The following is a 24,587-nucleotide window of genomic DNA, read 5'->3' on the forward strand; positions in this document are numbered from 1 at the left end:
ATGCCTTAGAACATTTAAGCTAGGCATTTGGCTCCAGGCACCAGGTGAAATTCTCTAGTAGTTAAAAATATCTCACAGAAACACTTTCCAAGGGGCTATTTTTATTTCTTAATAATACATAGCCTTGGAATCAGCTGGTAAAGCTACATTTTATTCTTATTTTGTAGAAGAAAAGCGTTAACATACCAAAGAATAAGAAAGCATATAAGAAAGGAAATGATGCTGATCCAAGGACAAGAAACTTGTAGAACAAGCTTAACTGTGTAAGAAGATATACTCTTGTCAAAGTGGACCTAAATAACTTCCATATTTTGCCAAAAATCAAAGGTCATTCAAAAATAACCATTAATACAAATGATACAATATGAATACAAAGTAATTTATATTTAATAAGCAGAATAAACAAAATGAGAATATACAAATAGGTGTCAAAATGTTTTTAAACCTTGAGAAATTATTTTGGATAAATAAACAGGAAAAAAGAAGGCAGCAGATGTAGTTTACTTACTCTGTTGACTAGAAGATAGAGCATTATTATTACCTCCCTTATTTCGAAATAGAATTATCGGCTTTCTCTGGCAGCCATATATTACTATTGGCTCACATGGAATGCCAGTGTTAACCAAAATCCACAAGTTTTCTTCACACTTAAGAGGTAGGCTAAGCCATCTATTCACCATCATACCTGAGACAATGTTTTTTTATTTAGAGAAAACAGCAATACAGGGCTTTATATTTATCTCTTTCAAAATTTATCTTGCTAATTTCAGCCAATTGTTTTTATTCTGTTAGAATATTTTTGGATCTCAGTTCTGTAACTGTAAGACATTTACTAATGCTATTAGCTTTGTTTCATCTGCAGATTTGCTGAGCATATCTCTATGTTTAACTGGGGCATGAAATAGGACAACCGAGGATGACAATTAAAGCACACTACTTTTAAAGATCAGATTCTTCATGTGGAACACATAAGGTACACTGAATTCCGACAGATTCTTGAATGTCATCTCTAAATAAAAACCCATCTTCTTCTTCTAAACAACTTCGTAATATTTTCAGGTTACAATGGTAATTAAAGAAGGTATTTAACACTTAGCTGCTAAAAATAGGGTATTAAAAAAAAACCTAAGGTACTCATTAGGCTCCCATGAAGGCTCAGCAGTAAAGAATCTGCCTGCAATGCAGGAGACACAGGACACACAGATTCGATCCCTAGGTTAGAAAGATCCCCCGGAGGAGGGCATGCTAATCCACTCCAGTATTCTTGCCTGGAGAATTCCATGGACAGAGGAGCCTGGTGGCCTACAGTCTGCAGGGTTGAAAACAGTCGGAGATGACTGAAGTGACGGAGCACACACAAGAGGTACTCAAAGTAAGGGCTACTGGTAATGAACGCAGATGGTAAACACAAGGCTATTGCAGCTGTGGACTCAAAAGGCCGTTAGTCACAGCACTTACTGATATCCTAAGACCTCAGCACACTTTGATCCTGAACCAATGGCATATGCAGTAGTCATTGTACTAAGATGGTCCTCAAAATTCCCATCCCCTTTTGCTCACATTATTTATAATCCAATGCCCTTGAGAATGGATAGGTCTGTAAATATGACAGATTTTATTTCTATAATTAAGTTACTTTACATGACAGAAACAAAAGAATTTTGCTGACACAGAATGAGAGAGTCAAAAGGGAGACTCTCCTGGAAGAGCCTGACTTAATCAAGCAAGAGTTACCAAAAGGGACTGAGGTTTGAAGTAAAAGAGATTATCCTGCTGGGTTTGGAGAAGTAAGCCTTTGTGTTGTGAGAGAGCCACTCCACTCCTCTAAGAGCTGAGAGTGACCTCCGGCTTACAACCAGCAAGAAAATAGGAATATCAGTCCTACAACACATGCAAGTAAATTCTGCTAACTTGAGTGAGCTTAGAAGATCCCATGCTCTCAATAAGAACAGTCCCAGATGACACCTAGAGACCTGGCGAAACCCTGAGCAGAGGACCCAGTAAGACTGTACCTAGAGTTTTAACCTATAAAATCTGTGAGATAACAGATTTTTGTTTTAACTTTGTTCAGTAATCTGTTATACAGCAATAAAAAATTAATACAGAATATAGGAAATAAGACAGTCATTCTAGTACTGCCATCAAACAAGGTACCTGGTGACTTGATGTATAAAGCTGAACTGAAATATATTGAAAGCTGTAATGAACTCAGAGAAAAACAAAACTCAACTATCATTGCTAAAATTATCTACTGGGAGCAGTACTGTTAGTTTTGCTCTCAATAAAAGAGCTATTTGCAGAAAGAGACAGAAACAAGAGAAAGACACTGAGAGAGGGACAGAAAGAGACTGGGGGCAGGGGACAGAATGAATACAAATAATTTATATAACTAGACAAGCTGACAAAAACAGTATCCAGGAAAAGCAGGGATTCCAGATCGATCGAACACTTGATGTCATTATAAAGCAAGAATTTCCAGGAAGTATCAGACACAGCAGTCTTCCCAGGTGGCTCAGTTGTAAAAATCTCACTATAATGCAGGAGAGACAGGTTCAATTCCCAGGTCAGGAAGATCCCCTGGAGAAGGAAATGGCAATCCACTCCAGTATTCTCACCTAGGAAATCCCATGGACAGAGGAGCCTAGAAGGCTACAATCCATGGGGTCACAAAAGAGTTGGACATGACTTAGCCACTAAACAACAACAACCACCCAGTCAAAACCCAGCCTTCCATCTTGACCCCTCTCTCTCTTGCTCCCTCCTGTCAAAGTTCTATTGCATCTACATTCTAGGTCCCGCTGCTACTCCCTGAGCTCAGGTGAGTGGCACTGTGGTGATGAATCACAGACCAGGCTTCCTAACCAGTGTCCCAGGCTCCCTGCCTGCCCGCTTCCAGCTCTGACCTGCCTCCATAGCAGAGGGATCCTACTGAAATAGAAAGCTGATTGCTGCATTCCCTGACCTAAAACAGTTTTCTGGCTTCCCACTGCCTTTGGAAGAAGGCTCAGACTCCTGAGAACAGTCTTAGAGGACTTCTAGCCCACCTTCTCCTACTCATCTGTGACCTCTCTGTGCTTCCTGTGCTGAATGATTTCCAGTTCCCTCCAAGGCTGGTGGCTCCGTGGTAAAGAACCTGCCTGCCAATGCAGGAGATGTGGGTTTGATTCCTGGGTCAGGAAGATCCCCTGGAGAAGGGAATAGGAACTCACTCCAATATTCTTGCCTGTAAAATCCCACAGACAGAGGAGCCTGACTGGCTATAGTCCATAGAGTCACAAACGTGTCAGACACAACTGAGCAACTAAACAGCAACAATCAGATGCAACAGGACTAGACCTAAGACCTTCTATGTTGATTCCAAGGCTAAGTATTCAAGTAGCTGAGTGTCCAGATTAGCCAGTTCTCTTGAAAAAGCTGTTTTCAATGTATCTAGTAGATGGATATTTTTAAAGGGAGAAAGTTAATTTGCCAACAGCTTTAGAAACAACCAGTAAACAAACACATTATACCAATAACCTTTCAAATCCATTTTTAGTCCCCAAACAATCACATACTCAACTTTGCTCTAACAAGAATACCAAGGTATTCTGAAACAGAATCTTTAAAATCTGTTTCCCTTTCTGTAACCATTCTTTACATTCTTTGTTTTCTCGTATATAATTCAACATGATTATATCAATGCAGTAAGAGTACTGGAAGCAGAATTTATTTTTTCACTTCTGAATTATTTATTATTTTATAATTTAGTGAATTCCTTCTTTTACGAGCTTTTCAGAACCTCCTGATTCAGTGACTTTGCTAAAAAATTTAAAGAAAATCTTAAGCCATTTTTTAAATAGGCAAACCAGAATTCTTCAATAACAATATAATTTTAAACTAAAGCAGTTAAGAAGCTTATCTTCAGGATCTGCTACATCGTACAGTGTTTTGTTATAAATCCATTTTTAGAAGCCATATAGGCTCAGATGGTTTTGTAAATCAATTTGTCTTGTTTTACCATGAAGAAAAACACATTTTTCAAGGCATCTCTGTGGATGGTTCTATGGAAAAAAGAAAAAAAAAATGGATAGGCAGCTTTGGTTTCATTAAATATTTTATAAATACTACAAACAAAAAGCCCAAAGGACAGTTGGTAATATAAACTTTTCAAAAACCCTTTGTTCCTTAGTTCTTAGCCACCAAAGTTCTTTATAATGATCTGTAAGTGAATGACACATGATAGCCAAAGCTCTTAAATTCAGGCATACATTATCCTTCCATTGGAAAGCAAACTAAGTGCTAATTAAGTTAGCTTGAGACAACTATTTGGAAATATCAAGAATGGAATCTTTATGCTTTCTACAATCTTATCGTGCAAATGTATGGTTTTATAACTACTAAACTCAACAGTTTTCTTGGGTTTCCCTGGTGGCTCAGACCGTAAAGAACCTGCCCGGAGGAGGAACTGACCACCCACTCCAGTATTCTTGCCTGGAAAAACCCACGGACAGAAGAGCCTGGCGGGCTGCAGTCCAAACAGCAGCAAAGAGTTGGACACGACTGAGGATGCACATAGAACTAAACTCCACTTTCCTCTCTTGCTGTTTTTCTTATAAACTGATGACTTTTTTGTATTGATATGCTTTAATTCTTCTTTATCATTTGTTTATCTGTTTTAGACCTTTACTTTGTGATTACCATGAGACTTTGTATTATCTTACAGAAGCTATAATAGTCTGTTTTAGGCTTATAACAAGTTAAATTCAACTGCATAAAAAAGTTGTAGTTACCTGATTCCACATTTTTTTTGTTGATGTTTCAATTTACTCATTTCATACTGTTTACTAGTTAACAAAATATTATAGCTATAGTTATTTTTAAAACTCTTTTGTCTTCTAATTTATGCCAGAATTTAGTGATTTATACCATTAGAGTACTTTGAATCTGACTATATATTTGCCTTTACTAGTAACTTTTCTACTTTCATGTTTTCATGTTACTAATGAGCACCCTTTCACTTCAGCTTGAAAAATCCCTCTAGCATCTCTTGTAAGGCAAGTCTAGTGGTAATAAATTTCCTCAGCTTTTGTTTGTTTGGAAAAATCTCTCTCTCCTTAATTTCTGAGGGACAACTTTTCTGGGTTAAGTATTCTTGTTTGGCAGGTTGGTTTTTTTCTTTGACCATTTTGAATATATCATCCCCTCTCTCCTGGCCTACAACGTTTCTGCTGAGAAATCTGCTGAGTTCCCTTTTATGTAATGGCTCATTTTTCTCTTGCTGCTTTCAAAATTCTGTCTTTAGTTTTGAAGAGTTGGATTGTGATGTGTCTCAGTGAAGATATCCTTGGGTCGAAACTGTCTGGTCACATTTGAGCTTCATATCCTTGGACAGCCATCCTCCCCAGATTTGGGATGTTTTCAGCCACTGTTTCGTTAAATAACTTTTCAATCCCTTTCTCTCTCTTCTCTTTCTGGGATATCAGTAATGCGAACATTGCTTTGCTTTATGGTATCCCACAATTCACACAGGTTTTCTTCATGCCTTTTCTTCCTTTTCCTTTTTCTCTTATGACTGGAGATTATCCAGAGATTTGTCTTCAAGTTCACAGCTTCTTTGTTCTGCATGATTGAGCCCAATGTTGAAGCTCTCTATTGCATTCTTCTTTAATTTGTTGTATTTATCAGCTCCAGAACTTCTGTTTAGTCCTTTTATTATGATTCCTACCCCTCTGATGAACTTCTCTCTTTGTTCACACATTGTTTTCCTGAGCTCATCAAATTATCTGTATTCCCTTGAATCTCACTGAACTTCCTTAAAATAATTATTATGAATTCTTTTTCAAGTAACTTGTAGCTCTCCATTTCTTTGGAGTTTCTCACTGAAAGTGACTGTGTTTCTTTAGTGTTGTCATGTTTCTTCGTTTTTTTGTGTGTTTCTGGCGACCTTGCATGGATATCTACACACTTGAGGGAGCAAGTCCCTCTGGCTGCCTGTAGTACCATTAAAACTCACAGGAGAACATGCATGTGACCCTGGGTACCTTGCATGCCACTGGCTGCAGCTCACCATGAGAGCAGGGAAAAAGCATCTGGAACCAGAAAGTGTCTTCACACAGTGTCTCTCCAACACCAACTACTGAAAAGCTTAATATTATCCCAGATGGCCAAAGGGAAATGGTTATAGGGCTAAGATTCAGTATCACAAAAGTGGGGCAAAAAAGGATGGATTTGGAGTGAGAAAATAAATTGATAACTGGTACAAAGAATATATAAAACATTTAAATCTCTTGACTTCCACCTCTGACAGAAAAGAGTCAACTTGGGGGGCTCACCAATAAAAAACACAAGTCTCTCTTAGCTTCAGATAAAAGGACAATGAAAATATGACTAATGAACAGAAGCACAACTCAGTTAATATTTTACTAGTGAAATGTCACATTTTTAACTCTCCTTTTCCAGATTAATTTTTAGTCTTATAGCATAATTGGGAAATATTCAAAAAATATTTATTATGGCCCAACTCCCCAGATATGATATGATATATGATATATATGAAATATACATATGTTGTAATATTTTCATTATATTCACATAATTGCTTCTTTAAATGTATGTATATACACATACATACATTTAACCTTATTAGTTACTAAGGAAATATAAATGAAGCAACAATAAGTACATATTTTTTACTTAATTGACAAAAAACTATTGTCTAATAATAGAAAGGGTATGTAAAAGGGTGAAATTCGAAACTGGTGAAAGGAAGAAATGCAGGAGGTAATTGTTTTCTTTTTTTGAGCCTTTGTATTGTTTGCATGATTATAACAAATAGGTATTTTGTTTTATAATTTTGGAAGAATTTTATAAAAATAAAATATTCAATTATGCAATCAAGTGTGGCAATACTATTAATAGGCTGATTTTCAAATCAAAGTACTATAGAATCTGCAACTCATATACCTCTGTGGAGTCATAAAATCATCTCAAGAGGCTCAAAAACTCAAGAGACCATAACAAGTAGTCATTCTAATTTAAATTAAAAACATAGTTTAACCATCTGTATCTTATTTTTCAAATGTATACAAGGCTATTTTAATAAGTGATTAGAATATCTTATTTATGTTTATCTGAATTGTTTGTGCTTTTCTCAATTAACAGACACTAAAAGTATGAGCGTATTTTGAAAGATATGTGGTCATGGTTCTAGGAATGCTTCAGACAAAGTTGTGCTATTTCTTAGCCCAACGTTTACTGGAAATTAAAACTTCTAGCTTTAATTTCTCTTTCTAGGAGTTAAGGTGTGTTGTTTTTTTTAAAGAAAAAGAAAGACAAGATATAGGAAAGGGGGAAAGGAAGACAGTATAGGACAGGAAAAAGGAAAGCACAGAAGAGATAAAGAAACTAAGGAAAGCCAGGCAAATAAAAGACAGAAACGGTGGGAGAGATAAGAAGGAAGGCTAAAATTTGACAGAGTTCCAATTATACATTTACACAGACTGAAAAACCTACCAAGAAAACAATCTAACTTTTATTGTGAAGGAGGATTTATATGGATTTAGTCGGAGAAGGCAATGGCACCCCACTCCAGTACTCTTGCCTGGAAAATCCCATGGACAGAGGAGCCTGGTAGGCTACAGTCCATGGGGTCACAAAGAGTCGGACACGACTGAGAGACTTCACTTTCACTTTTTCCTTTCATGCATTGGAGAAGGAAATGGCAACCCACTCCAGTGTTCTTGCCTGGAGAATCCCAGGGACGGCGGAGCCTGGTGGGCTGCCATCTATGGGGCTGCATAGAGTCGGACACGACTGAAGCGACTTAGCAGCAGCAGCAGCAGCTGAATAGTATTTGTAGAGCTCTCTATTTTTATGTCAAAAAGAAAGCAATGTAGTTTTTAAAAGCATCATGTATTCATTCATTCTGTCAAATCTAGATAAGCTACAAAAATACTTGACAATGGTGAATTGAGAATAATCACTAGTCAATTTGTTGAACCACCTACTCTGAATTCTGTATACCCTTTTTATAAAATGCATCTATCATAAATGAAAAACAATAGAAACTAAAGCACATAACTAAGTCATTGTGACATGTACAGAGTCTTTGATTCTAAAAATAATAGTAGCTAATTATAGTATTTGTGAAAATAGATGTTCTCTATTAAGAACTAAAACCATCCATTTTAATTGAACCCTTATTCATTTTTAATTAGAACTGCTTGCAATGAGTAAATGAAATAAATGAAGTAAAATGTAAAACAAATTAAAGTTAGACCTACAATCTAAATACCCAAAAAGGTTTTCAGATACCAGGAAGAATATCCTGAGTAATCAGGCTGTACATAGAATCTTCCATTCCTAAAGAAGATGGACTACCTGCCAAGTCATGATAGAATTAATGTAAATCTTATGGGTGTAACACAGTGATGAAAACAGTTACCGTAAGAGATACTCTAAAAAAATAAATATCCCTGGTGGCTCAAATGGTAAATAATATTATACATGAACTTAAACTACAGGAGCAGCCATACCAATAAGATGTATGAGAAGGCCACAGCCGTTGTCTCAAAGGCTCATAAATTTCATCAGCAACTGATTAGTTCAAATTCTTAATTAAGATGTAATCTATATTGTTTTTTAAGTAGCTAAGCCTCAGTTTCCTCATCTGTAAAACTGCAATAATAGGTATTTTCTAAGACTGTTTTGAGGATTACATTCACCTTTATATATACATATATATACACATATATACAGGACACAATAATAGGGCAGGCATCTGATAAAAGTAGCAATTTTAATTCAAGAGTAACCAAGTCATTTTAACATAGCATTGTAGGTATTAAAACAATATGTACAATATACTATCAATGTTAGTTGCTCAATCTTGTCTGACTGCTTGTGACCCATGGTGACCCCATAGCCAGGAACCTGCCAGGCTCTTCAGTCCATGGAATCCTCCAGACAAGAATACGGGAATGCGTTGCCATTCCCTTCTCCAGGGAATCTTCCCAACTCAGGGATCAAACTAAGATCTCCCACATTGCAGGCAGATTCTTTACTATCTGAGCCACCAAGGAAACCTTATAGTGACATACAGAAGACAACTTGCTCTGCCTGAAGTGGGAACAAGTTCCCAAGGGGGCACAAAGGAGCAAAACCTAGGACTCCGAGAATATGCAGAAACTGTCCCGTGGCCAAAGTGAGAAATAGTAGGTAGAATCATCGAAGGAAGTAAGAGAAGGTCAAGGTCAGAATCATGCAGGAGCTGAAAAATGTGCTAAATTAGATCCTTCAAACTTTTCGATCTTGGGACCCTTTTCACTCCTGAAAATTGTTGAGAATATCAAAAAGCTTTTATTTATACTGGTTTTATTAACTGATATTTACCATCTTGAATATTAAATGAAGAAAAAATTTAAATATGTATAAATTCATTTTTAAAATAATTTCATAACATGCTAACATAATGTGTTTATGAAAAAAGCAGTCTTCCAAAAATTAAAAAAAGAACTTAGCAAGAAGAGTATCATTGTTTTGTATTTCTGCAAATCTCCTTGAAAGTCTCCTTAAAAGGCTTATTAGAAGACAACTAGATTGTCATATTTCTTTCTGCATTTAATCTGTTTCTATATCATACCTTATGAATCCTCTGTACACCCACAACACAAATAAGAGTTCAAAAGGCAAATCATGTTATTATGAAAATTATTATGTAAAGGTTTAACTTCACAGACTTCCTTAACAGGGTCTTCAGGATCCCAACGGCTCCCCACTTTGAGGGGTTCCAGAACCACACTTTGAAAATGATGATATTACACAAACATATTTTAAAAGGTGGCAAATGAAGGTGATTTGCAGACAACCATAAAAACAAAGTCCATAAACCAAGTGGTTTAGCTTCTAAGTCTATGAAATCTGGGCTTCAATAGAATTAGAATTAAAATGGGCTTCCCTGGTGGCTCAGACAGTAAAGAATCTGCCTGCAGTGAAGGAGACCTGAGTTCTATTCCTGGGTGGGGAAGATCCCCTGGAGAAGGGAATGGCTACCCACTCCAGTATTCTTGCCTGGAAAATTCCATGGACAGAGGAGTCTGGCGGGCTACAGTCAATGGGATTGCAAAGAGTCAGATATGACTGAGCAACTAGCACTTTCACTTTCAAGACTTACAGAGACAATTAACCAACATCCTATTATTGAATGTAAATACAGAATCAACTCTATTTAGACTTTTCTCCAGGGATCATGGAACTATAAGGATGGAAACAAGTACCTCTGCAACTGTAAAACAGATTATACAGACAAGTCAATAGTAAAATCTGTTGAATAGTTACATAATTGAAATTAGGACACAGCTCTACTTCATTACAATAATTATGGTAAGATGCTAGAAAGCATTGCTAAGGGTCAGCTCTCTTTCCTGAAGAGCTATAAAAATAAAGTGGATATCTACATATTTAGGACAGTATAAAAAAATATTCCTTTCTAGACTTAAGAGTCCTTGAGTATTTTTATCCCATTGAAATGGTCTCTGACACATCTGACATTTCCCCCTTTACACACTTTTCTACTTCATGAACAAATAACTGATGTAAACCTCTCCACTGACAGTTCTTCTTTGTTTTTTCCTTAATCCTTCTGTTTTCACAGTGTTTTGGTTCCAATTCCAGCCCCTACACCTATTGCTTCATCAGTTTCATTCACTGTTCCCTGTATTTTTCCATACACCTGTAAGTCAGTTTACATTTTGAAATTCAAAAATATAATTAAATGTTGTACATTATTGTGCATTATAAAGATAACTGAACTCAAACTATGAATAAACTGAAAAAGAAGGGAAACACAATAGTTTCAAATGACCCAAAAAAAAAAAAAAAACTGAAATAGACACTTGCACATTACTTTGCCGGAAAAAGCATTTAAGCTATTTCAATACTTTATGTTCTGCTTGTATCATCAACCACCCACTTGTTCTCTTGCAATCTATAAACCCTGGGTTTGGGAAAACAATGCTAAATCGAAACTCGTCCTGGGTGAATAAATATAAGTGACTTGGTAAAGACACCCCAAAATAAAAAGATGATAAAGAGGGTTTTCTCTTTTAGAAAAAAAATCAAGGAAGAGAGTTTAACTCTTGTATAATAATATAGTCAGTTAAAGCTTTCTAAATCAACCAAGGATTGTAGCTAAGCAACATGATTCTTCACTGTGCTCAAAAAAGGGGGCTGCCAAGCATCAGTAGCCTCATTTCTCACTGAAAGCTTTGACAAGTTTCCACCATATTTTATATAATTGTAGCACAGGGAGTGCCAGATTAGATCTGATTTGCTGTCATGATGGGATTTTTTTCCTCATAAGCTAATGATGCAAAGCTATATTTAACCCCTAAAAAGTCACACACACACCCCCCAGGCACTCACTGTATATTCTGATTGCCTCTCATATCTAGAATTGGACAAGTAGCAATTTTTCTGCTACTGGAAATGACAAAAGCAAAGGTTTAATAGGTTGAGATATTTTTTTCTCTGATTGACTCATTATAAATTTAGCTACATACTCCAAATCTGTTCATATTTCATCAGATGTTCTCTCACCACATTGAAAAGATCAAGAAATCTAGTCCTTTGAGCTCATATCTATTGCTGTATGTAAGACAATCTCCTTGCCCCAGCCTATTCTAGCCAAGTTGCATATGCTGCATATATATGTGCCTACCTTTAAGTTCAGTCCCACTCTAACCTCTGATCACAGAGAACTCTGGGAGTATTTTAAGTGTTTATCTTCAGCAATAGAGTTTACTTATATATAATGATCTCTTTGGCATCCCAGTACCCAGTGAGTTGCAATCCTTCATATTCACACTTGTTTCATTTCTACATTCTGATTGGTATTCTGATTCCCTGCTAGGAAGAAGAGGGTCCCTTTCCTTCACATCTGCCCTCTTAATTGATGTCCAGACAATGTGTACAGTCTTTACCAACTTAATATCAAAGGAAAGAAGAAAATGAAGTCACTCAGTCATGTCCAACTCTTTACAACCCCATGGACTGTAGCCTGCCAGGCTCCTCTGTCCATGGAATTTTCCAGGTTAGAATACTGGAGTCGGTTGCCATTTCCTTTTCCAGGGGATCTTCCCAACCCAGGGATTGAACCCAGGTCTCCCACATTGCAGGCAGACTCTTTACCATCTGAGCCACCAGGTAAACCCTTTATATCTATATCTATGGAGATGGATCTTATCCCTTGAGTTCAATTTCAAATTGGACATTCCTACCACTGCAAGTCACTGCCATACACTGAAACAATACCACCCCGGAAAGAAACTTATGCTACTGCCACTCACAAGATGGAAAGCCTTGTGTATGGATCCCAATCCAAATTTCCATGTGAGCCTGCCATACCCTCTCAGAAATCTGTTTTGGCTACCTGAGAGCTAGATCACTTCCTCTTGATTGAAATACTTCTAACCAATTAGTTATGCAAATTCTATCATGCCTCTTGGCTGAACCCCCATGGGTAACACCACAAGACTAACAGTATCAGCCCATGGGCCATTACCACTCAGTGATTCTCTTTCCAAACAACCATATGTCACCCACAGTACCTTCCTAGAGTTTAACTTTCTAAAATAACACTTACTAGTTTTATGACCCTAGTCAAGTTACTTAACCCACTCTAAGTCTTAATTTTCTCATCTAGAAAACAGGAATTAAAAAAAAAGAAAACAGAAATAACAGTAATAGGCAACTCACATAAAAAGTAAGTATGAAATGGATGTCTTATTTTTTATTTTTAAATAATTATCTTCTTACACAGAGATTGAAAAACAAACTTGTATCAAAGGAATGCTTCACTTCTGGTGTCTAATAAACTCTTCAGACTTGAGCTGAAGAAAATTTAATTACCAGCAAATATTATGAAAAGTGCCTTTACCTACACTATTACTCATAAGAGATCTTACGAATAAGATCTTGTTAACAGTTTTTTTTTAATTTTAGGTAGTCCATAAAGTTGATAAAGTAGAAAGCTATAGATCAAGATTTAATGTTTTTATAGCTCAAGTAGACAGATAAAGAGATATATCGAGAGAAAGAGTCTGTTCACCTTAAAACAGACAGGATGTGCTCCCTCTTTGTAAATTCTAAAGCAGATACTTCAAAGGTCCCAACATTAGATCAAGTTCAAAAAGATTGGTAATGCAATCCAGTGACACGGAATATATAAAAAGAGCGTTATTCAGAAGCAGATATTGAATATCATGACCTTATCATTGTGGAAAAATGGATTTATCTTCTAGTCTATGGTATCTAGTATCTGATTCCTTCATAAGAAAAAGAAGCAATTTAGAGGAAAAAATAATACTCCTCTTATGCCTCCTTTCTGGCTCACATTATGCCAGATTCACAATCTAAAGTCAACTAAACATGATTTGGCTTTTCCGTCTCACTTCAATCAGAATGTATTAGTCGGGCATAACCATTACCAAAGTGCTTAATGAGTAAGTAGAAATCAAATCCCATAAGCTAGCTTGAATGAAGGTGACAATAATGAACAACCATTTGCTTTATTATTATCACAGAGCAAAATAAGAAAATCTGGAGTTTGGCATGCACGATCACATGTGGTGTGAGAATTCAAGGTATTTCCAATGCAAGGGTAGGCAGAGCTTTGCTTTTGGATGGAAATATCTTTTAGTGGTTTCCTTTACAGTATAAAATCTTAGGGCTGCAAGGATACTTAAGAGGCACCTACTTCTACTATATAGCTAATGGTGCATGAAATTTTTATGAGCCCTGCAAAATTCCTCCCTCCTTCCCTCTCTCTACCCCCTCTTCCCACTAGCCACAAGATGGCAACAGCCACTGGTGACCCCTTGCTCTGTTGTTGGAAACATCTTTCTCTGAACAAGAGAACCAGCTCTGAACAAGAATTTGAAAAAGGATAGATACATGTATATGTATAACTGAATCACTGTACTGTACACCTGAAACTAGCACAATATTGTTAATCAACTATACTCCAAGATAAAGTAAAAAGTTAAAAAATAAAATAAAAAAAGACAGACCCGGTTTTCCTTTAACTGACTTGTTAAGCATCTCAGTACAGATATTTTGAAATAATATTTCCTACCCCTAGTTTTGGAACAATACAGAATATCTAGTCCAAATAACTCTCAGGAACATAGTGAAAACTCTGAAAATATAATCAGTTTCCTATTAATTTTAGAAAAGACTATATAACGAAATCAAACAAGTTAGGTCTTCAAACAACTTCAAAAAAGAAATGGAGTGTTATACAGTAGTGGTATGGCCTCTTTTGATTAAACCTAGTAAAACAACCATACTTGCCTGAATCAGAAGACATCTAGCCTAAAAGAAAGACTTAGAAGCACACTGACAGCAGTCTTCAAATATTTGTGTGTTTGTTATGAAGAAAAAAAAGTTTAACTTTATTTTGAGCAATTCCATGGGGAGAAACCAAAAGCAGTAACTCTATAAGGAGGCCATCTACACACAGAGTGGGCAGCCTCTATTAACTCAATAAATGTGCCAGGCACTGTGCTGGGCACCAGTGAGCAGCTGATCACTACCCTACATCCAAGGAGAAGAGTAGGATTTCACGTCATCACATTTTGTATTGGTAATCAAAAAAAACAGAATTGGTATTACAAACACAATGGAAATATAAATATCTAGAAGATTATCAGCATTTACTTTTTTCCATTTCCTGGAAGACTTTTTACAGTTTTCAGTGTAAAATAATGGCATTAAAAATAGTTGGCTGATTTCTCATTATTAATTTTCAATTAAGTTAATACAGCAGATTATATGGCTGATTACATTGGCCAAAATTCATTTCAAATTTGTCCTTAAATGTCCCTTAGTGAATTTAAGGAAAATGATTCACCCACATAATGAAATTCAGGGATTTGAAAGGTTTCAACGATTTGTGTGGTTTGACTACACTGTAAGCTAGGCCATAGTCAAAAGCCTGGCTTGTCCACTACACTGTCCAGTGTCCAGTAGTTGCATGTGGCTATTTTATCTTTCAAATCAGGATAATGAGGCCAAGCACCTGAATTCTTAATTTTATTTAGTGATTTTCAATATAGGCATATGAAGCTCGTGGCTATCATATTGAACAGGACAATTCTAGAGACAGGTGAATGATAATGAGTGTCATTATAACTCATAACACAGAACTTTTCTAAAGAAAGTATTACCTTTTGTATTTGACCATCCAGGGGGATTTACAGAGTATATTATTTTAAATTGCAAAATATTTACAATTCTTCATAATATCAGTAAGATGGTGTGCGACCTGGAAAAACTTTTCCCTCACAAAGATTTTCTGATTGTCTCAAAGTGAACTACTTATTTCTGAACTCAAAGATTAGTTATTCATCACTCTTCACAAAAAAAGGCAAGTGTTCTAAATTTGCTGTCCTGCTCAATGATGACAAGTGGATGTCAGTAGTGTGTTATGCAGCAGGTATTTTTTAAATATATAAGCTCTTCCTTCAAAGTAAATGTGACATTTTAATAATCCGTGAGAAAGCCTTTTGAAGTGAGCATTTTGAAAATGGATTTGGAAATGTTTTCAGTGTTATGTGGTTTTTGTTGTCAAAAACTATAAATACTCACATAGCCATACAGTTTAAACTTGGAAATAAAATTTCCTAATCTGTTTGAAAATATTCCCCATGAAAGTCTGAGTGGATCCTTAACCTATTCTTTTAAAATACTTAAAATGCCCAGATTTCCAATTAGTTTCTCAGGAACTGATTGACATCAGGTAAAATGAAAAACTGCTAGCTTGGAAACTGAAAAATGAACACTGTTATTTAGCAAATACAGTCAACAATTTACTTCTTCAATGTGGACTGACATATCCTTCTGAGGCATATTTTCAACTATGACAGACATTAAAACTAAGTATAAAAATAAACTGAACTTAGAGACCTCTGAATCATTGCACTGCTAAGTATTAAACTAAGACTTTTTAAAATTTTAAATGGTGAAGCATAATAAATCACAACACTATCACTGAAAATTTTTCAAAAATTGTAACCAGATATATTTGGAGAAGGAAATGGTAACCCACTCCAGTCTTCTTGCCCAGAGAATCCCCATGGACAGAGGAGCCTGGTGGGCTACAGTTCATGGGGTCACAAAGAGTTGGACACAACTGTGACTAACAACAATATTTATTATTATAAAATATAATCTACATTAAAACAATGTTTCATTTTTATCTCAACCCAATTAAGTTTTCTTATACAAAATATATTACAAAAGATGCATATACTTTACAGATTAAAAAACATACAAATACTATTTGTGAATGCTTAAAGCATTTTTACTAATAGAATATAATCAAAAAGTTTCAAGGTCACTGTTCCATACTTCAAATAATCCTCTAAAGGAAACAAGCAAAAGAAAACCTTTAAAACAAAAATAGCAATTTATGTGAATGTTTTTAATAAACTATTCTGTAAGAGAGGATTCTGTGTACCCAAATAAAACAATGATATGAAATAGGTCAAGAATTATTTAAATGGCCATGGGAAACATGATCGAGTCCAGGTAGCAGTGATCTGGATGAGTTATAAAAATGGCCAAAATAATCCTGGAATCTGGTTTAACTCCCAGTGTCAACTGAGATCTCATTTTACTATGCCCTTCAAAAAGCACTTATTGGCCTCCTAAACTCAGTAACAACCCAAACTTGTTGAGAAATTATTTTCCTCACAAACCATCCCATGCCTTTCTAAAATGCTCTTGAAGCTTCTGTCACTGGTTACTTACTACTTATTTGTTTCCAATATCAGACTCTGTATTTAGTTTAAGATACCTCAGAGGCTGAAAAGTCAACACAGTGGAAAAAAAAATTTTTTTTAAGTGAAAAGCTTGCCTCCATTAAAACTTAGAAGTTTGTTACTCCCTGTGGTATTTACAAGAGAAGAATGTTAAACATTGGTAAAAATAAAACCCACAGTAAACATGAGGCAAGTCTCTGTTTCTAATGATGTGGATTTTCATAAACAGGCCCCTGTTTTGTTGTTTAGTCATTAAAATCACGTCCAACTCTTTGTGACCCCATGACTGTAGCCCACCAGGCTCCTCTGTCCATGGGATTTCCCAGGCAAAAATACTGGAATGGTTACCATTTCCTTCTGCAGGGGATCCTCCTGACCCAGGAATCAAACCCACATCTCTTATGTCTCCTGCACTGCAGGCAAGTTCTTTACCACTGAGTCATCTGGGCAGCCCAGATGGACCCATACCTCTTACAAATACCAATCATGTCAAGTACGTCCCAAAACAAGTCAGTTTACACAATGCTCCTTGGGGTCTGTAACAGATTTGTGACATGGAACGAAAGAGAGCCAGTGCAGATGAAAAACACCCTGAACACGAGCTTTGTTTCGGTTTTACCAAGCAGTAAAAACATCAGTAGAAGCCAGTTCCTAGTCTCCAATTCACATCACTACAGAGAAGGACCTAAAAGACTATCGTTACTCCTGAGTCCGAGAATGCGGTGTAGACCAGCAGCAGTGCCTACAGTGACCAGCACCAACTCCAGAACCTGACAGAAGCCCCACAGAAAGACGTGAAGAGTTCCAGTCCAGCCCTGTGTCCATCAGACTATGCACCAGAGGCTGCAAACCTAGGACACCAAGATCTCCTACTCCCAACACCAGGACCTCGGCAAGTGAGGGGCTCAAGGGATCCGGAGTTTAAGTCAAACAGGCACTTTGTAGATTTAGTGTTTGTTGATGTTATTTTTTGATCACTGAACCTTTGTACAACATTGTCAAATGAGATTCACTGAACTGTTGGTTGTCTTACAGGGTGAGTTTTTCATTTTTTTTCCTATAGGAATTGAATAAATACAATGCTGCCATATATAAAGCCAAAAGTTACACATTTCACCCTAATCTCTGTTTACCAGAACAGAGGATAATATTTTATCTTGAAGTAGTTTAGTTTATTTGACAGCTTTAAAAAGACACAACCCACAGAAAATTGATAAGCCTGATGTAATGAAAATAAATCAATCTTCTAAAAAGCCATCCAATAAGACCACCTAGTCAAATAAACAGATGTGCTATAAGGAAAAAGAAAACTACACCAAGATTATTAGAGGCAAGCAACAACTATAACAGACTGATAAGCAAATATCTCCTTGTTTCTGGACAGACTGCTGATTGAACCACCCAGGAACACCACTGAAACAAGGCTATACAGAAGTGAGCACACACAGATCAATATCCACAATCTGACGCTCATGCAGAAAAAAATTCCACCCTGGCTAAAAGACAAAGCTAGGAAGCTCTATGCCACTGGCATGGAGACAATAATCAGGCTAAAGATATTTACCAAATCACTGACTGAAATTCATATGTTTAGAAATGCCAGAACCATCCAAAGGAAGTGGGAACTCAGAAAAGTTCAAATCCATAAGAAAAATAGTGAGCGGAGGTGAAAAGAGCATCTTGATCTCTGTGACTTGACAAGACAGAAATACTTCATTTACATAATAAGGTCCCAATTGGGAAGAAGGGAACAACGAAGGCAATGAGGGTGGGGTGGAGGGTGGGCTATTCGGAAGTATATTGAGATGTGGGAGTCAGGGTGTGTGGGTTACTGATGAAGTGGGGGTCGTGGGGACATGGTGGGACTATGTGATGGGCTTAGAGAGATATAAGGGACTATTCGGGTTCCTAGGGAGATTAGGGGGTGAGAGGGTTGAGGGATATTGCGGCGGGAAGAACGGAGGGCAGATGAAGGTGTGTGGAATGTAGGGGGGATGTGGGGATGGAACTGTGGAAGATTATTTGGGTCATGGTGGGCTACAGGGAAATGTGGCAAAAATTCAAATTGAAGATGTAGATTACTACATTTATAGGAATATCCCCTATTTTCAATAAATCATGCTGACTTTCCTCATAAATTCATGGACTCAAAATAGAGACAGCTGAAGTATTTAAGGTCAGGAGTTTTAGTGTACATTTGTTTTAGAGCATTTGGGGACTTGAGAAATAATATTACTAAAAATAAAATGAGGATGTTATCACGTCACCTCTGAAATTACAGAATATCAGTTGATGCTAACTAAAAAGGACACAAGCACCCAAATACTCATAGCAGCATTATTTACAATAGCCAAGATATGGAAACAACCTAAGTGTCCATCCACAAATGAATGGACAAAGAAGGCGTGGCATATATTATATACATGTATATACAGGCTTCCTCGATGGTTCAAACAGTAAAGAATCCCCTGGAGGAGGGCACAGCATCCCACTCCAGTATTCCCGCCTGGAGGATCCCATGGACAGAGGAGCCTGGTGGGCTATAGTCCACAGGGTTGCAAAAAGTAGGAAATAACTGAAGTGACTGAGCACACCCAAGCACACAATGGACTACTCAGCCATAAAAAGAATGAACCGTTGCCATCTGCAGCAACATGGATGGACTTGGAGGGCATTATGCTAAGTGTAGTAAGTCAGAGAAAGACAAATACTCTATATTATTTAAATGTAGAATCTAAAAAATGCAACAAACTAGTGATTATAGTAAAAATAAAAAAAAAAGAAGCAAACTCACAGATTCAGAGAACAAACTAGTGATTATCAGTGAGGAGAGGGAATGAGGGAAGAGGCATATATGGGGGCAGAGGATAAAAGGGTTATTATGGGATTATATGAAATCATCTGTGTTATTTGACCATTGTAATGCACTACAGAATTTAAAGACTCTTTCAAATTAAAAAAAAATTTTTTTTAAAGACAAGTGACAGTCTTATTTCCAGACGTATGATTTCTCTGCCTGTCCCTTGCCAACTGGAATTCCATGAAATTAAGTATGGACAGGAATTGAACATTGCAAAAAACACACCAAATACACACATCTCCTTTCCAGTTTCCTGTGAACAGTTTTCTCCTTCTTCTCAGTATCTCCTGGCTATACTTTCTCTATTGCTTTTCTGACAGATGGCAGGGTGTCTGAACAAATAACATCAATGTTTCAAAAACCATCATATTCCATAAAATGTGCATAATTTGGTTGACCCCTATTGGGATAGTTTCTCACTTCATGGCTATTTTAATTTCCAGCTCATTTTGAACAATAGGGTGACTTTGGCTAAAGCCAAACTTCAGACATAATTTTAGTTTCAGCCTTCTCTTAGTCCCCAAGTGAATAGTTATTCTGCACAAATTTCATTGTCTACTACTTTTTCAGTTCATTTGGCAACAGTCAGGCCTGCATAACAGATTTTTTTTTCCCCAGTAAGATATTTCTTGTTCACTTACACACACAAATACAATCTACTCAGAAGTAATATGTTTCTTAGCTTCTGATTTGAGAACTGTATCTCCATTTTCTTACCTCTGAATTATTAAGGTGACATTTGTGAGTTCCTGAAAACCAGCCGTCACTTGAACATTGGTCAATGTCCACCTTCTGAAGATTTATGTCTACTTTCATGACACCCCTTAAAACAGAGAAAGACAAGAAGAACAAATTAATCTGAGTCTTTACAATTTCTAATTCTGTGTTCTAACCTAAAAATCAGACAAATCAGCACAAGAATGCACTAAAATTCTCCAAATTGCCCACTCATACTCATCTAAAGTGTGCCAGTGTAGGTAGAGACAATAGAACAGAAACAGCAAGTTATTAGTTCTGTGTAAGCACCAAAGGCGGGCTCTGTACTGTTCTCTGTTTCAGCTCTCTGTATAATGCCTGGCACACAGTAGCTGTTCAATAAGTATTTGTTGATTGGCTGACCTCCAGACAGAATTACTCTGGAGCAAAGTTGACTCTGAAATAATACTTGCTCCCAATACCTCTTTTGGCAAAATAAAATTTTTGTAAAGCCCTTATCTCATTTCTTTCTACCCCTACTCCCCAGTGCAGGGCCAGGAATGGGAAGTTTGGGGCAAGGGAGCAGGAGGGAATAAGTTAAGAGGGGAAGATAGGGTCAGAAAAAAAAGCATCTCTTTCCTCAAATTCCTTGTATTATAGTTCTTCTAGCTACAAAACACACACACATAAAATAACAAAACAAATGTAAAAGCTATACAGCCAACAATTTTTACATCTAAAATATTAATTCAAAAACATCAGTGATTACATTATGCCAAACTAAATCACCTCTCAGAAAAGGAATATGGTACAACAGCTAATTCAGGAAGCCTAATACCACGTTACGACTCATTTTTCTCATCTGTTTTCTCCTTTTAAACTACTGTGAAATTTTCCGACAGAGTTGGTTAATGTCTTTTGGGCTTCATCTAGAGTGAAGAAATCATTTACTTTTTAAGGCTGTTTCCATTCTTTTCATATTAACCTGTGACAAAGTATATACTACACTACCTAGTACTACCATGCTTAAAAACAGAGGCACAGCAAAACCTGATATCAACATTTAGTTATCCAGACAACCCAGAATATGTGTAAGTTCAGTTTTCAGAGGATCACTCAAAGGAAGATGCAAAAATTTATCATAAAAAACTTAAGAGCAATAGCTCCAGTTTGCAAAATACTACCGCTGTGGACTATAATCCCATAAAACAAATACTATTCATGCAATAAAAAGCTAAATTTCCAAGTAGTAAAAGTGAGTCACTCAGTTGTGTCCGACTCCTTGAGACCCATGGACTGTACAGTCCATGGAATTCTCCAGGCCAGAATACTGGAGTGGGTAGACTTTCTCTTCTCCTAACACCTTAAAACCATTTGCTCTTTCAACACATATTTATTGTCTGGTATATATACATATCAAGATAAGAGAAGCCACGGTATCTCCCAAGAAACCCCAAAGGTTTAAAATGTCTTTAAAACTATTGGAATATTTCATAGAGAATGGATGCTAAATTCTGGGGAATGTGGAAAGTTAACACTTGGGGTACAACAGGCATTCTATAAACACTGGTTGACTTGCTGTCTTCACCAATCAGGACTTCACATAAAATTGTATTCCACATATTCATGCCAATCAGGCAAGCCCACTCCAGGCTCTACTTAGGTCTTTTGAAAATAATATATTCAGCTTTTCATTCATTTAATAAATTACTTATCAAGCATCTACTATGGGCCAAAATTATTCTTGGCCTCTGACATTACTAAACTGAAAAAAAAAAGTTCCTGCCTTCACAAAGTTTAACTCTAGTCAGACAAATAATAAACCATGGCTATAATAAATAAGTATTCTTCCTCAGAAAATTTCATGAATAGAGGAGCCGGATGGGCTGCAGTACATGGGGTGGCAAAGAGCATAAATGAGCACACACATAATAAACAAGTAAATTACACTTAGTAATACAAACTAAAAAGTGAGATGGAGGGAAAAAACCACCTTCAAGTAGGTAAGGGGGATGAATGGGAGTACAGAGAAGGTTAAGATTTTTTCAAAGGGTGGTCAGGATAGGCCTCACTGAAGTAAGATTTCTAATTCGCTGGTTAAGGTACAATTACGGGCAGTTTTGAATCCACATACTAAGTTACCAGTCATCTTCTTCTATGACATAAAATTTCCCACTGAACTGTGTCCGCTACATTTTTATATTCTTGAACAGCTTAGGAATGTAAGTAGCAAACCAATAAAAATATACATTTCTACTCCACAAGTTTTCTTCCACTAACCGCTACACTTTAGTCGCAAGATAGTGAAGATCTCAAAACCCTCCAGAGCTGGCTTAGGAACAAGGGCTAATTAGGGATTCCAGAAGGATGCAATTACCTCTGGTCCCTTCCCTGAGAAATCTGGTTTAAGAAACTGGTATCTTAAGGGCTAGAGTTTTCCGCCTTTTCTTTTTTTTAATTCCACATTCCTACACGACAACCAAAAAGTCACCGCAGACTTGGAACCAAGTTCACAATGCTCCCAGGGCTCAGTGCAAAACCACCAAAGGTAATGAGCCATGCGCTTACCAGCTGGGAAATCAATGCTGACTCATCTTCATTAGTACCTGGGCCTTGGCGCCTGGGGAGCTACAAAGCCCTGGGGAAGGCACCGACACTTCCTGCAGGGGAAGTGGAAGTCTGCGAGACTGAGTTGGAAGAGAAAGCTCTCCAAGTGGCGAAAATCGTGCAGCCAAGTGCAAAGCAGACGCTCAAAAACTAAAAGCCTCACGCATGCACACTGGCAGGGCTTGGGCCTGGGAAGACCCACACCAAGCCCACGCCGCTCTCCTGAGCACTCTCTCCTGAGGTGGAAGTGCCGCTACCACATCCGGTGAGCCGGCACCACTGGGAGGCGCTGAGGGCCCGGAAGTGGCTGGTGTTTGGTGGGTTGAAGACTGGAAGACGAGGGCCAAAAAGAGACTGGTAAGTGGTCTCCAGAGAATGGAAAATATAGCAGATAACGTTCCCAAATCTTTGGGTGCTTAGCTGACCTGCAGACTAGCATTTTTCTCTCCTTGTTTCTTTGACTTCTAAAAGGCCTCAAGGCTAAAACAAGATTCATCCGCCAACCAGGTTTGGAATTTGCCTAACGTTCTCTATCTGTGTATGGGCTTCCGTCCTTACAGTTACCTGGTAGATAACTTGTTTGTTATGAAACTCGTCCCCCAAATCAAAACAATTTGTCAAGTTCCTTAAATTCTACTCCCTTCAGGTACCTTGACCCTTCCCCTCCATTTCTGCTAATCCTGCCTCATTCAGACCTTCTTCATCTCTCATGGAGCTAAAAAATTTATGTAATAGTTTACTTATTTGGTCCTGAGTGGCATTGCTCCAATGAAGGTCTCGATTTGTAGGCCCTTCTTTAAGAAAGGTTTAGCGTCCTTCTTTAAGAACCAAGTACAAAATCATTAATATTTACTTTTATCACAATATGACCCTTTGGCCTTACCTGTTTGTGTGACTACTGCTGAATGGGTAGTAATTTCATTACTAGAAGGCTTTTCTATACCAGGATGGCTAGCGATAACTTAGACGTGACTACAAACTAATTTAGTATGTATTGTTAAATAATTCAGAACTTCTGCTTAACCAATTTCCAAAAATGCCCACAGCCCAGGGAAAATGTAATGGAGGGAAAATTATAGTAGAAAGAGACCATTTAGTTATATCTTCCTTTTGCAAATTTTACAAAAAAAAAAAAGTTGACCACAAAATTCATTGTTAGTGCTTGATCCAAGACCTTAGAAAGTTCCCCATGCAAGCAGGGGGCCCTAAAGCTTAAGCATCAAATGCTGCTATTTAATCTTTAAAATATGTAAATATGATCCTCACAGTTACCTGCTTAAAATCAGTATTTCCCACTCTCCTGAAGAATGAAATCCAAGTTCCTTGGTATAACATTATATCCAGGCCCCTCTTGTTTCTGACTTCTCCATTCACTCACTCACATACATTCTTTGTTCTAGACAATTCAGAATTAGTCTGAGAGGTCCTAAATAATTCATGTTATCTCAGAAAATCATTCTTTTATAGATACCTTTATACCTGAAGTCCTTTTGCCTAAGCTGTGCTCTTATTGTAGCCTCTATCTGGCTCTTTTCTAAAACCTTTCATAAACTACAAGTCTCATTTAGAAACTACTTCTCTATTCTCCGCATGATATACTATGCTTACCTTTTTCATACCATTAG

The 24,587-nt window shown here is 37.1% G+C and overlaps 1 protein-coding gene across 1 annotated transcript in view; it reads right to left on the bottom strand.

Annotated features, from left to right (window-relative positions):
- GPR158 (G protein-coupled receptor 158) overlaps nt 1–24,587 on the bottom strand; it is a 303,836-nt gene that overhangs the window by 250,754 nt on the left and 28,495 nt on the right. Inside the window, exon 2 of the mRNA XM_040248562.1 lies at nt 20,377–20,482. Within this exon, the coding sequence (XP_040104496.1) occupies nt 20,377–20,482 (106 nt within the window). The remainder of the gene's footprint in view (nt 1–20,376; nt 20,483–24,587) is intronic.

The sequence above is a fragment of the Oryx dammah genome, unplaced genomic scaffold (assembly GCF_014754425.2).
Source record: "Oryx dammah isolate SB20612 unplaced genomic scaffold, SCBI_Odam_1.1 HiC_scaffold_10, whole genome shotgun sequence".
NCBI classification, from domain to species: Eukaryota; Metazoa; Chordata; class Mammalia; order Artiodactyla; family Bovidae; genus Oryx; species Oryx dammah.